Below are 15,417 nucleotides of genomic sequence, written 5' to 3'. Positions count from 1 at the left end.
CTTTCAGTTGCATCTCTGGGACGTAGGCTTACCTGAGCTATTTCAGCCCAGAAAGTCCTTGTGGTTATGTACTCACGCACACTAATAATTTCCCAGTGACAGTGGATACAGCCTGGCCTGCACATACACATAAAAAAGCAACTTGATATTTTTCATACACTGCAATGTTCTTCAGTGCAAGGTCTCATACTACAGAAAACAGAGAACTGGGACTTCAGCTTTCCAAAATCAACGTGCTGCATGCAGGAAGCCCTGTAATCTCCCTAGAGACAAGGACCTGTTACACATTGTATATTTACACCTTTGCAAACCATAGTTATGTGTTCCTAGGTGCCCATATGTTGATAGTGATGCTTGATATTGATCACAAGATGATGACAACATTTATGAAAATACATTAATGTATCTTAACACACTGAGCATCTAAAAGCAAGGCAAAGTTAGGTGAAATCTGGTCTTTCACTTAAGAAAACAAGCAATACAGTGGTTTTAACTTTGCTCTACAGGCAGTAGTACTTCAGGATACACCTGCTCCAGCGTGGGCTCATCATGGGCAGCAGAGGGACAACCTGATCAACCATGGTCCTCTCCATGGCCTGCAGGCAAAGCTCTGCCTTGGCACCTGGAGCACCTCCTCCTCTCCTTCTTCTCTCACCTGGGTGTTCACCGCTCTGCTTGTCCAGAGCTTTTGCCCTTTCTTAAATATATTTTCACAGGGGCAATGGGTGGTGGGCTCAGCTGGGTCCTGCAGTGGCTTCACTGGAGCTGGCTTTGTTTCCTGTGGGTCAACCCTGGCCTCTCCCCACAGAGGCCACCAGTGCATTACCCTTGTAACCAACACCTGTCTGCTGCCACCCAGTGCATGGAAACCAGCAAAGACACCCTGCAGTTTCCATCTGTCCTCTGCTCGCCTTGCATGGTCACACACCTCGAGCACCTGAACATATCCCAGGCTTTGTTTCTTTGTTCACAGCCAACTTCTGGGTATTGAAAGTGGAGGTAGGAAAAATGTCTTCTTCTGAAACATCTCCTAACATTTCCACTTAACTGATAACAATTTTGGGTTGTATTCTTCATTTTGAGGGAAGTTCAAGAAGCTCATGGCTCAGAGCAGAGAGCATTCCTGAAAGAGCCTGGCATATTTCTGGAGACTACTAGTTCCTTCAAAGAATGCAATCGCCAAAACGTTTGCCAATTTATGTCAACTTACGGAGGGAATCCAACTGCAGAACAAAGGTAAAAATTCCCCCAAGTGAACGCTTTCCAAATTTGTCTTTCAAAATGGTACTTTGGTTGCTTTATTTCTTATTTCACTTTGCAGGGTAAAGGACATTCCAAAGTAAACAAAAATTGCAAAATGTTTTGGTTTACATTACTGTTTTTCAGTGTCTTTGTTTGGGACAGGGAAAAATGACTTGAGGGGTGACTATAAATCTTTTTACGAAATGTCAAGGCCATCCGCTGAACCGAACACATTGTGTGCACAACCCTAACTCATAAAGACTGTTTAGCAGCCTCATGCAACCCCAAATTTCTGTTGTAGACAGGCTGTTGGTCTCCCTTCCCTTTTTCTATTGAAATACAGGCTCAAAGTCTTCCCAGCAAAACTGGGCCGAGTACACAGCACAGGGTTACAAGTCTCCCAACGCTCGACTGCAAACTTCTGGTCACCTTAGGCTTTCACAGCCCTTTGGGGCTCTGAATTATCTACATAAGAGTGTGAGTAGAAGCTGATTATGCACATGGTTCAGGTTTGGCATACAACAGACAGACATCCAGATGGATAAAAATAGCAAAACTTTCAGAAAGACAAAAAGTATTGGCATTGCAATGCTTTTTCCAATAAAAAAAAATCATGACTGTATTAGAGTCCCATGCCAATGTGAACAGCATCGCTTTCTTAGCTCCAGCATAATTCAATTACATAATTCTCCCAGCACATGAAAGTGTATATATTTATTTTTTTATAAGCAAATACAATAATGATTTTTTTTAATAACTTACAGGAGGAATAGTGCAAGAGAGGAGGCAGAAACATATGGGAAAAGTCAATTTTGACCTATGTTTTATCCTTAAAACCCAAAAGTGGATTCAGTATTAAAATCAAAGCACTCTAAGTATATTGTGAAATATTTACAGCTGTTATTACTGCCTGATTCATGTGTGCCAGAGACCAGATTATTCAGACTGGTTTCACAAGCAATATGTTAGTAAACAGGATTTTGTTTGGTAATTATATTAAACATGTCCATATAAGCTTGGAATTAATTTCAAATGGTATTTTACTGTACTTGATAAAAGCACTAAGCAGCAAGAACTAATGATGGCAAGAAAAGTCTCCTCTCATTTTCAGTAAAGCTTTCCATGTGAAAATCTGTCAACATGAAAAAGTTACTGCTTGTAATGAAAGCCAGGCTTTAGTTCAGTAATATGTTTACATGTTATGTTCCAGAAGGGAAAAAAAAATGCAATTGAATTACTCTCCTTAAAGCCTGTGGTTCACAAACACATGGTCTGCTCTGGGCACGCTACTAATGTCGACTCCTCCAGCCTGGGAAGAAAAAAATTCAAGCCAGCCTCATGACACATATGCGAGTTTTGCACTATTAACACGGTTTGTTAAGAGTTTAAGTGAGCCCTCTGGATGCGTTTGCAGGATTTTTGCTGTGGGTATGCCTACCCCGATCAGGTATTTAAGCTCTGCTCTTGTCAGTACTTGTACAAGGTTTCACTAATGGACTGATAATAGCAAAGAGGAGGTGGAGGGGGTTGTGAGCATGACAGCAAGCGACTAATTACCCCTCTGCTTCCAGCTCTCCCATTAGCTTACTAAACCACCCTTAGTCTGCCTCCACAAGGGCTTTATAGCACAATATCTGTTTTCAAAGCTGAATTCAAAACAACTTTTTAGAATTGCACTGATTGCCAAACTGAGTGTTAACCAGTGCTTCAGTGGGCCCCAAGACCAAAGCATGAGGTCCCTAGTCTGCTGGCTGCTTTTGAAGATAAATAACAAGTTAATTTCCACTCTTTTGACACCTGTCATGCTTCTTTTCAACAAACATGCACCATTTTCTCACCATGCTCCCCTGTCCTCCTCCTTTTGATATGCTGGTATGGGTAGATGCTATTTGCTATACAAATGGTTAACTAGAACTGAAAGCTGTAGACATACAAACACAGTATCTTGACAAGCTACTTTTCACACCACCACCATAATGAGACATATTTCCTAATAGCCAGCAAATAACTTTTTTTTTTTTTTTTTTTTAAAAAAAAAAAAAATCCCATGGTAGCCCAGAGCCGCACATGACAAAGCATCCCACTGACTTCAGTAGAAACTTTTCCTGGACAAGGCCATAATCTATTTCAGAGTAAAGAACCAAACAGATAAACACCTCTGAGGTTATACTGTGTTACAGAAGACTGTACCCTGGATTTGCTAATTTAGCTTTAATTCACAAACCTGACACTCCTTGCTTCTCTTGTAACTATTTTAGTTTCCTGTTAATGCAGCCAGATGGGAACTTTAGTTTGATTACAACTTTCCCTACTTTAATGTGAACTCTTCATCTTACTATTATCAGATGACATTTGCTTTCCCTAATGTACATACTTTTAGAAAAATTACAGAAGTGCTATTGCTGCATTACATGAAAAATTCCAATGTACATTTAGCTGACATAGCATCAGCTGCTGTTTAAACTGGGCTTAGCTAATGGACTTTTAATGTCAGTGGGGTTATGTGCAGTTACTGGCTATTAGCAGGAATGGGCCCTTTCTATAAAAATCACTTTTCCTCAAGCGTGTTGTTTGAACATTCCTTCCTCTGATTTAGTGACTGTCACCAAATACAAAACAAATGCAAGGACGCTGGAATCTACTGTTATCTTTAAAAGCAACTTAACCTTAGCCCAGTCTCCATGAGCAACATACATGTCCTGCATTGGTAGTGGCAGATATAGAAACAGGAAAAAAAAAAAAAAAAAAAAAAGAAAAAAAAAGAAAGAAAAGAAAAAGAAAAAAGGACAAAAGGCCAAATTTTTCTTGTCTTTTGCAGGTGAGTAAATCCCAAGCAATCCAGTGAAACTAATGAGATAGAAAGCAAAATTTGATCTAGTTATTGTCATCTGTTGATTTCCCCAAGAGAAAAGATCTTTGCGATGAAACCAAGTTCTCATCAAATAAGCTCATCAGTAAAATGTTAGCAGATGAATACTTCACACAATGTCACTTTGTCATTTTAATTCAGTTTTCTCCCTAAATGTTTCTTATAAATGCAAATTTAAGACTTTCCACTGGAGACTGCAAAATGATAGAAATGTTTACAAAGCTAGTAAATAAATTAGCACTTGTGTTTTCAAGACTTGGTAGGTTTTATCCAATAAGCTATGTTTAATACACAAGACATACTCAGGACTCGTAAAGCACAAAAGCGAGCAAAAGCTGAACAATTTTGCCTTTTTACTGTGCTTGTGAAAGGCAGACGGCACTTCTCATTCCACAGCCTAACCCAGGATAATTACCACTTTCGTTACCAGCTACCAGGTTACATTTCTAACTCCAGCCTCAGAAGCCCATGCTTTTAGAAGTAGAGGGCTTTAGCTCAAAAGCGACTGACTGCTGAGGCAGGAAATTGCCATGCATTCGTGTGTAATAGATATTTATGTAGGTATCTGCCTACAGCTGGTGACATTTGGCTGTCAGTGTTCCTACCTGTGACAAAACCCAAGAGAAAAAAAATAATGTGACAAAGCCCAAGAGAAAAAAAAAAATACCTGGAAGAACCTCGACAACAGATTTTCAAGTAGGGCATGGTATTAATCTCACTACAGCAAAGCCACATCATGACACATAGGTGGAATTGTACAAATTATTGAGTTTAAAACAAACAAACAAACAAAAAAAAAACCCACACAACCAAACTTGCCAGCAAAAGAAGGCCAGATCAAGGTCTGTACATCCTGGAGACTCACACTCTTGTGTTGACATACATGTATTTTTAACCCAGAACCAGCTCAGCCCCTGTGTCCTGGCTTTGAAATTAATGGAGCTATATTTTTTGTTGGCCACAAACTGGCCTCATATAGCGTAAGTCTCTCCCTGATATAAGTACTGGGGTGGTGGTGGTGGAAATAAAGGAAACCAATAGTTCACTGACACCTCAAGTACTGAACTTTCTAGCTACAAACTTCCTAGTTACTTCATAGCTAAGAAATTGGGAATTTCCTATCTTCTAAGCTGCAGTTATTTTAAATGAGGAAGAAAAGGAAAAACAGCACTTGCATCCTTGTCAGCATAGATATGCCGCATAAGAAGATCGCTGCATTTTATTTCAGCAAGAGACTGAAAAAGTTACCCTCACCTTCAGAAACTGGTGAGGAAGCAGAAAGGAAGTCCCTAAGCTATGTTTGCAACGTCTGCGTGAAAGGAATTTTTAATGGGCATGATGATTTGCCAAAAACTAGCGCAGCTTTTGGGCCAAAGAGCTTACAGCAAGGAATACTAGTAATTCATGAGCCAATTCAGTGAGAACAGCGCTGGTACAAGGGCACATTCTGCACCGTTTAATTATAACCCCATCCCTTAACTGGACAGCCCTTGGGTTTTCCGTAATAAACTCAGATTTTCAGATCTGTAGTGACCAAGTTTGAGAGGGGAAACTTTATCTCCTCCTAGCTGAAAACACTAGCGAATTTTGTCCTAATCCTAAAAGAAAAGCCCAAGCCACAGAGGTTTCACTGTAGTCTCAGCTGGCTGTAGACAATCCAAAATCTCAGCCTGGACACCTCGCTGCTATGCTTTTGGCTCTGGTTGCTGTTGGAAAGCCTGGATGCCGTATGACTGAGGCGAAAGGAATACATGTGCTAACTCCATGAGTAGCCAGCAAAACTGGGAGATACGTTATTGAAAGGGGAAATTAATTCAGACCAAGAGAGTGTGCACGTGTGTACTCTGAATTACTCCCAGCAAATAGGAGCAACTCTGTTTCAGTCCGTGTAGGTAAATCGGACACATGAGAACAGAATCAGTCTCACTTGCTATTCTGTCCCACTTTGTATTCCTCGATTTTGGTATGAATGAACTGCAATTAACCTCATTCAGAGAGACTATATAATCATTTTCTTTAAATATGTAAACTTCTGAGTATAAAAACATATGTTGGGACTGAATAAGACAAGCTACGTATCTATACGATACATAAACACACCAAACATCATAAGGGTAGAGAAATTCACATTCCAAGCATTATTTTAGCAAGTTTATGTTTAGAATATGCCTCTCAAAGAGTCTCTGAATTTCTAATAATCTCATAGTGATCGCTTCTCCCTGCCTCACATGATATGTACTAAATTCAAGCAAAGAAACATCTGTGGAAAAATGATGAGTTCAAACAAGTTTCCAAAACTGTGGCAATGGAGACAAACGCTTTTGACAGATCAGTCAAGGTTTACTTGCCTGTTCCCTCCTCTCTAGCTGATGAAATTCAAGATTTCTCAAACAATCGCATCCAAGCACTCAGGGGACCAAGGAAAACGTGCAAGCTTTCCTTTCTCTCAAAGGATACACCATTAATCCACAGAGCTTAACGTTTCAACCTCTCACTCAATATGAGGCTAAGAAATAAAGCTACTTTACTTCTTGAAAATAACTAAAAAGGGATTGGGAGGAACTATCTAACAAGAAAATGCTCAGCTGTTGCCAGGCCAGTAAAATCTTTCCAAGCTCCTTAGCATTACTGTTGATAATGTTACCTCCAGGAGAGAAAAAAGCCGCTGATTTAATTGCCTCGGTAACCTCATAGCTTGTGCCACTGGTAAGGCAGCAAGGTCCTTTGGAGCGTAAGTTGCTTCATTCAGATGAACGACGTACAGTTGAATAAGATATTCCTGAATTAAAGACTAAAACAAAACGAAACAAATCCACCCTAGGCGGTGATCCTTATTCCATTTGCAGCTGTGTTGCAGTCCTCTGCAGGATCTGCTATCACTCCGTGCAAATTTGGGATAATGCTGTGCATTTCACGGGAGTAAATGAGCCCACCCTAAATATCTGCCAATGTAAAGACACAGCTTCCAGGAAGCATCCTTATTCTGAGCGATGGCGTGTGGGTTTGCTTAATTTTTTATACATTTTTTTGAGATAACAGCATATATAAACAAACTGCTGGGGGAACCCAGAAACTTCAACACTGGGAAAGCATTTGAGAGCCTTCAATGTAGCATGGCCTCTGCAGCCCCCATCTTTGGCCTTGGCTGAGAAGTAGAAGGAGGGACCGGAGCACCAAACACCACCTCTGGCATTCAGAAGCCTCCAGTTCTCACTTTGGCTTCCACACACATTTGCTCCACACCCTTAGGTGATTCACCTTACGTCTCTCCACCCAACAGAGATAAAAACAGCTGTCCTCTCAGTTCAGCAAGACAGATTAAAAATTAGGAAATTAATGGGATGTGACAAATGAGAGCCTCCCATTATCTCCAGCAATCCAACCACGTAGCAAAGCCATCCTGAAGAGGCAACCTCAGATGTCCCCTATCAGTGCCACTAGCTGATGTGAGCATACACAGCTTATTCACTGTCTCCTCCTTGCTCTGCCAATGTAGGACTCATAACAAAGGAAATTTGAAGAGGCACTAAGCACTGCGGTATTGCATACTAATGTATGGGAAGCCCCTGCTTTTATGGGATTGCTACACACCCACACAAGCTAGAGCAGCTGGGAGAGCTGTATTTGGGGAGTGGCAAGGGCAGTCCCCTAAACCCAGTGCTGCCTGTCCTTCCCGAGTCAGGCACCATGGCAAATCTGGGTCTCTCTACCTCAGCCTGCATCAGAGTCCAATCAGTGCAATAAAAAAAAAAGAGGATGAGACCTAGAAAGTGCTGTAAATGTGTGCCTTAACCAGTGCAGAACCAGGACTGTAAGTCAAGTTTAACAGTGAGTTTTTTCACAAGGCTGGTTGGACTATTTTGAGAAATGGAAATGAAAGCTGTTATTGTCAGGAGATTCCATAACTTTTTTATTTCTCATTTTTACTGAGCATCTGAGAGATTTTCAGACGGGGTATGTAAAAACAGTTTGGCCAGCATGGCAAATATTTGGTGCATTATTGACCTTTTCACTAAAATAACTGAATCTCTTCTGGTTTTCATTAGGGTTTCTTTTCTTTTTTTCTTTCTTTTTTTTTTTTTCAGCCTCACCCCCTCTCCCCAATGCACATAAACAAAATTGATTCTTCTCTCCCCATGGAGCTTTCCATATTGATAAAAAGGTTGGTTTTAAGTGAAACTGTTTTTGCATGAAGCTTTTTTTTTTGTTCCACCAGCTCAAGCTTTTGGATAATAATATGCCAAGCTATAAAGGGACTCCCCAAATCCCAGTGTTTGGTGAATTAGGAGGAAATCCCATGCTTCCTGCTTAACGTACGTGCGATGCGATTTGGGATGGAGTTATGAAAGCAAACAGGAAGCTGTTCTTGTGATGACTACCTAGGGGGAAGGCTATGCACGAGCATCTCCGAGGTTACGGCAAGCTGGGAAAACCTCTGGCAGCTCTTGCCCAGCACTGTGAGTCGCTGTGCCTTACTTGTGAATGCTGTTTGGATCAGCAGAGCCAGCCTGGAGGAAAGCGACGGGAACACAACACAGTTTGGGGCTTTGCTTTACCTTTTCCAGCAAGTGTGCATGCCCACGGCTTACAGTCAGATTTATGCCACGTGCCTACCCTCAAAAGATGGATCTAAACAGAAAAAAAACCACACCACACAACTGATGTTCTGCTAAATGTTTAAGCATACCCATTATAAAACCAATGACAATGCTAAATACATCCTCTCCCTATCACACTGCCAGAGTTTGGGGTTGGAATATCTGCAGACGACCTCATTAAATAAAATAGAGAGAAACAAAAAACAAAGTATGTGCAAAATTAAGGGGAATGTTGTTATTTCCATTTGTTCAATGCAAGCTGCTTCGTAACCTTTTCCATTTTGACCATAATTTCAAATGCTTGCTTACAAATGATGCAAATGAAGTCTGTCTTTGCATACAGTTGGCCTCCCAGAAGACTCAATCCCATTTCCTTCAGATCACCTCTTGGATAATGTTATGATGGAAAGCTCCAGGGGCGCCTGCTCCCGAGACTGGACTCTACGGAACACACACAATAAATCACTTCAAACACCGCCATCCCTTCAGTCCTTGGAAGCAGTTAGCACTGAACTGTGCCTCTGTACAGCGTTGTTCTGCAGTTCTGTTGACGAAGGTTGTAGCCAACTGGAAAACCGCCGCGTGTCTCTTATCCCTAACAGTTAATCCTTGACTTAGGCTTTAAAAGCTCGCGCTGTTTTATACCTCTGAGTGGAACGTGGAAGCGAAGATGGCTAATGAAAATGACAGGCAATGTAATTACTGCTTTATTGGCACCAGTGCCAAGATCTCTGCCTGCTAAACTGGAATACCTCCACTGGGTGGCTAACAATGCGTGCACTTCGCTAATATAAGCTCCTCTCCCCACCTAGAAGGGACGACAGACAGAAGGGGAAAGGCAATGACATTTTACTTTATTACAGTGCCATATACATGTATGAAACATATTGCACAAGAAGGGCACTCGTGATTAAATGAACCTTTATTTCAAAGGTCTGACATGTTTTAGATGACAAACCAGTGATCTGAATGCTTGAGACGCACATTGAGTCAAATCCTATTTGTCTAAATGCCAGCTAACCATCCACTATTCTGAAATTTACTTAGAAAAATCACCATTATTATCAATTAAAACATATGTTTATGATAAGATACAAAAGCGACTGCTGTTTCCCTTTTTCCAGAACTCGGGAACTGGATTCCTCAAAACTCCAATGATTTAAAAGTCCAGAAAGACACCAGAAAGCAAGAAACATATAAATCAGGTTGCTCCAAACAAGCCTACCTAGCTGATAGCCTGAAATAAGAGTAGCTTCACTTTTCAAACCACAACTCTCCTCAGTGTTTTCCATACACGCAAAACTAATCATACACAGCTCAGAAACACTCAATTACTGGCCTACCAGCCCGAGCTCCTCTCACCTACCATGAGAACTGATGCTGCTCTGTGTCCTGTTCAACTGAACTGGGCAGACTCTGCCTCTAAACATCAGTCTTCTACTTGTGCAAAAATCAAAGTATTTATCTGAAAATGCCCAATAAATGTAACCCACATTTTCTTCTCTCTTGCTGTGCAGACCAGCTATGGAAGTGATTTGCCTGGCTTTGGAACACGGCTGTCAGACGTGCTGTGTTTGGAAAATCAAATTAGGAAAATCTTTTTAATATGGTTAATGCTCTTTCCTGTTTCTGAGTTTGGATGTCACACACAAAGTGAGTCCCAAATTACAGTGAATAACCAGGGGTTTGAAATTATTACGAAAAAAAAAAAAAAAAAAAGTTGTGTGACAAAGGGTCCAAATAAAATGACTGAGTGTAAACATGCAGGGTGAAATGCTGAGATGCACTAGCGCATGCTTACCACACAGAAGAATGACAAGGACAGTAATGCTGAAAATCCATCAGAAGGGGGCTGTATTTGATGCACTTTTTTTTTTTTTTAATAACTGTTGTAACTGGCTACTGAAGGCTGATGGAACAAAAGCCCAGATTCTGACTCCCTTATTCCCAGGGAGAAGCTCTCTCCTCCACAGACGGATCTCTTGACTTCATTTTAACCCTGCTGAAATCACACCTCAGCCAGCCAAGGCAACCTGGCGGGGCCACCTTGCTTTCAGTGAAGCCTCCTGCAGTCCTAAAATGTTCCTGGGGATGAGCAAGGGCTGCAACATCCGGCCCAAACTCGTGAACATCCCTGAGATCTGCAAGAGCACATCCCTTTAGAACAGATTAATGTTCCAAATGAGTTTATCTGTTTGCAGTGAAATACTGCTTGGCTTTACTGATGCAAATACAATTACATCCACACGACCAAATACAAGGGGTCCACTGATGCATCAAGAGAATTAAGTCCATTTCCCCCCCTTTTTTCAACGAGATGCGTTTAGGTATTTAATCACGAAGTGCATCCCCAAAAGGTTAGTACGTTCACATGTTGTGTTTCACTTTTTCCGCACCAAGCATTTTCAAACTGCTGCTGTTGCTAATAAAGGCTGTGCTGGGGTAGGACAAATATCTGCACATATGGCTCTTTTAGAGTTTTCTTCTTAAATTATCAGTTTAATTTAATTAGGTTTGAGGGGTTAAGCGTCAAAAATGTAGTAATGTGTTGTAAAGGAAAAACTGAAACAAAAACTGATTAATATGCAGCCCTTTGACTTTTCTATCCATCTCTTACACCTTCAGTATCAGTCTGTATGGCTTGTCACTGCACATACATAGCCCACCCTCCCTCTTGTCCCACCTAACCCTCAAAAGAGAGTGGGGCCACAGGAAAAAGTTCTTCAAACACCTTTACTACCCAGCTGACCAGATATCTGCAGGAAAAGTTGCTCTGTGGGCAGATAGCACCGAGATGCTGGGCACAGGTGGGTGCTTGGGTCCAGAGTTGGTTGCTCTTTTCTTTCACACATTGGGGCAATTGAATTCTCCTTCTGATGTGGCTTTTTATAGTGGTGTAATGGATATGGCAAACAACACATCAGAGTTGGTTTTGGCTTAATAATCCCCCTGGCCCCATTCACCCCCCTTTAAAAGTTACGGGCTCTCTCCAACATTGGGCCGTTTCCTGTTCTCTCCTGATAACAACGGAAAAATACTTGAGACAGCTTCAGATAATAAGATAAGAAATGCTAATAAAAAAGTGTATTTAGGTCTGCTGAACAGCTTACAGGAGGATTCTGGGATGCAGCGATACAAATCTGTCTTTAAGGAAGCGTGGAGGCTGGTCCACCAAATACTCAATTGATAAATTTATTTTCCAAAAAGCAATGGAAAAGGAAAGCATGAAAGCAGAAGCCCCGACAATGCCCACGGCTTCCCTAGCCTGCTTCAAAAGATAAAACTGGTTGAAGAATGGAGAAGAAAAGCAAAATGAGAAATAGCATTAGCAGCAAGTACTGGGAAAAAAAAATAAAAATGTATAGAGCCTCGTTCTCTTCCCATCCCCACCTCTTAAAATCATAGCTATGTGGCAGTGGTTGCGGTTTGCAGACACCCCTTTAAGGTTGTTTTGGGGTTGTTTTTTTCCTTTTCAAGGTATCACAAGTGAAGACTGAACTCTTTGCATGATTAAAACCAAGCCAGCTGGCTCCAGACCCACTGAAAATCAGAAGACCAAGACCAGTTTGGAAGTTAGGTTCCCCCAATCCCATTTCTTCTGCTTCCAAAGGACTGTGAACAAAAACATGAGCAGAGTGGTTCCATTTTGGAGGAGATGGACCAGCTGGAGGAAGACTTTGGAGAATGGGGTTGAGTAAGGATCCCTTTAACGTTTGTGCATTTTTGGAAATATATAAATAAAGCAGTGGTGAAACTTTGCCCAGTGCTATATGGTGAGAAAAATTCCTGAAGAGGGCATAGTTAAACTGTTGATTCATTGCCTTACAGAAGCACTACGTATACACACATGAAGATCACCAAGGCAAACACTGCTCAGACAATCCCCCAGCTCTGGGAAAGATGCCAAAACCAGGTCTGCACCCAAATCCTGCACCCACTTCCAGCAAACAGGAAATGAAAATAAAAGCGGGCCCGGAAAAATGACTCAAAACCAAAAGATTACCTCCCGGCCACAGTCCCTGTTTTTTCCACATGGTTGTGGAAAGTTTGTGATGTGGCAAACAATGGAAAACGGTGCTGGGGACCTCTTGCTCCCTCTCTCAGTACGTGAGCACACCTGCACCCACCAGAGATCCTGAACCCATGCCTTCCTGCCCAGCATCCACACAGGCACCGGCCCAGGATCAGGGCCCTGGACCTTCTCCCCTTCCCCTCTTCTTTCTCCCTTCTCCCATCATCTCCCCTCTCCCGAGGTGTGTGTGCATCCTTCCTGCCCGGCAGCATTGCGTTAACATACGCGTGGCAGCGAGAGGCCATCGGAGAGGGTGTGGGTGCCCTGTGTCAGGGAGATGTGCGGTCTGAAGCAGCAAGAGACACAGCACGTCCCTTCTTCCCCTCTCGGACCATCTGTCACGTGAATTCGGGGCTCCTTTCTGTGCCAGGTCCAGCCACCCGAGGGGCTCTTCTCCCTTTCACACCCCCTGTCTGCACAGACTGACACACAGGCACTGACATCTCGGTCTACACGCACGCTGTGCTAATAAAACCTCTAAAAACAAAAAGTCAAGCCTGCCCAATCTCCACCACGAAACCAAGCAGGGAAAGAAAACGATGCAGAAATGTGACACGGCACATAATGAATTCCGTACTCCCATTCTCTGCAACCTCCTTTTCATGACCAGGTTTCTGATATCCCCACGAGATAAATGCCCGGCACATTAAGGAAACATGACTCTGAGGACGGAGCAAGTACCAGCGGGGAAGGGATACGCGCAGTGACATGCACAGACACGATGTAGGGCGCATCCAGCCCCTGCCAGCAAGCCTACGGCTCCTGAAATCCTGCCGGGGCAGCGGCACTCACAGCAACCCACACGGCTCTCCGGGCAGAAAGGCCAGGGCAGAGCATGCCTTGTAATGGCCGGGTGAGAGCCCGGGGTCAGGTCTGCGTGGCCGTCTCAAGTGCCTCTCATCGGGGATGCTGGGGGGAGAAAAGCAGCATTCTTCCACTCGCGTTACGCTAGCACCTCCAAATCAAGGCTTCGGTGCGCGCTGTGATTTCCTGGTGGCATACGGTGGGAAAAAAAATAAAAAAAAAAATCGGCTTCTAAAATTCCTTCCTCTCGCTACCCGTGTCACCAGGAATTTGCAAACGCTTTACTGAAGCCGAACATCCTTGCCGTGTGCGGTTGTGCCCACATGCAGCAGCAACCTCCCTCTCCCCGGCGCTGAGGAGCTCGCAGAAAAGTATTTCCCAGCAGAAGCCACCATTTCCACTTGAGCTCTAACTCCCGGGAAGAGAGGAGAAAAGCACCGGCAAAGTTTTATCTGGCAGCGGCTCGCACGAGAAGAAGCCTCCCGCTGTGCCTGCCTGCCCTGCGGCAGCCCCAGCCGGTGCCACCGCGCCGGGGCTCTTTGTGATGCTCCCCACACATCCCCGGGGCGCACGGCGGAGCGAGGCACTCTCCCTCTGGCAGGGGCACCGACACCCAGGCGCTGGCAGAGACGGATTTAGCACTCCTCCGGCGCAGGGGGGAATAAAAATAAAGGCGACGCCGCGGCTCCCTCCGGCTCCATCGCGCTCCGGGGCGTGCGCCCGCAAGCGGAGCCCGGCGGGGCTGGAGCCGCCGCTGCCCCCCGGCTCCCCCGGACCCTCTCCGGTCCCGCGCCGCTTCCCGGGGACCCTCCCCACGCCCGTGCCCGGACGGGGCGGCTCACGCGTGGCGAGAAAACCCCTCCTGGCCTCGGCACCCCGCAGGTCTCCCCCTCCCGCTCCGCTGCCTCACCTTGCGCGGCGGAGCCGGGCCGGCTGGCCCCCAGGACGGCCAGCGCGGGGAGCACCACGGTGTGCAGCAGGTATCCCAGTCCCAGCCCGCAGCGGGCCGCCGTGCCCTCCAGCCCCTTCCCCATGGCCGGAGCGCGGAGCGCCGCTTCCCGGAGGCGCTCAGGCTGCGCGGGGGGCGGCTCCGCTGGCCGGGGGGGGGCAGCGGCACAGCATGGCCGGGCGCGGAGGGGCGCGGAGCGCGGCGGAGAGATGCTTTCCCGAGGGCTGCGAGGCACGGCGAGGCGAGGCACGGCACGGCACGGCACGGCGAGGCTGGGCACGGCTCGGCTCGGCTCGGCACGGCTGCCTCCAGCCCGCAACCCGCGGGGCGGGGACGGGCGGGGGCCGGGCCGGGCCGGGCTGGGGAGAGGGGCTGCGCCGCCCGCCTGCGATCAAATGCGAGCAGGAGCCGAGGAGCGAACCCAGAGGGAAAGGGGGCGGGGGAGGCTGGGAACCACCCGCCGCAGACCGGCCCCCGCCGCCCGCTCCCCTGCGCGGATGGCGAGGCGCGCACTGGCGCTCGCAGCCAGCCCCCCGCTGCCCGCCCGGGTGGGGGACACGGCGAGGGGCTGCACCGGGGGGAGCCGTCCCCGAGGGGGTTTCTTCTCCTTACCCCCCCGGTCCCTCCCTCCAGGCTGGGGGCACCCCGGCTCCTCCCCTCGGACCCCAAATGCTGTCCCCTGCCCCCCCAAAATGCTCTCCCCTGCCCCCCGCCTTCGCTGCGCGCCCAGCAGATCTCGCTCAGCGGGGTGGCAGCGCCCGCAGCTGGGGTTCGCTGCTCGGCCGGGGCTCGCTCGGGTTTTACCGCTGTCCGGGAGCTCGTGTCGGTTTGGGGTTTCTGTCTCTAACTTGCTTTTCCCTTTGCAGAGCCCAGGCAGGTGGTG

General features: G+C 45.7%; 1 protein-coding gene across 2 annotated transcripts in view; it reads right to left on the bottom strand.

The window, feature by feature from the left end:
- The window catches only part of UNC5C (unc-5 netrin receptor C), a 246,336-nt gene extending 231,396 nt beyond the window's left edge, over positions 1–14,940 (bottom strand). For both annotated transcript variants that reach the window (XM_027455666.3, XM_027455667.3), the window contains exon 1: positions 14,496–14,940. In XM_027455666.3, the coding sequence (XP_027311467.1) occupies positions 14,496–14,619 (124 nt within the window). In that variant the 5' untranslated portion in view covers positions 14,620–14,940. The remainder of the gene's footprint in view (positions 1–14,495) is intronic.
- Between the last annotated feature and the right edge of the window lie 477 nt (positions 14,941–15,417).

This window comes from Anas platyrhynchos, chromosome 4 (genome assembly GCF_047663525.1).
Source record: "Anas platyrhynchos isolate ZD024472 breed Pekin duck chromosome 4, IASCAAS_PekinDuck_T2T, whole genome shotgun sequence".
Taxonomy (NCBI): Eukaryota; Metazoa; Chordata; class Aves; order Anseriformes; family Anatidae; genus Anas; species Anas platyrhynchos.
Note: the sequence above shows the minus strand (reverse complement) of the source record. Positions and strands in the feature narration are given on the sequence as shown.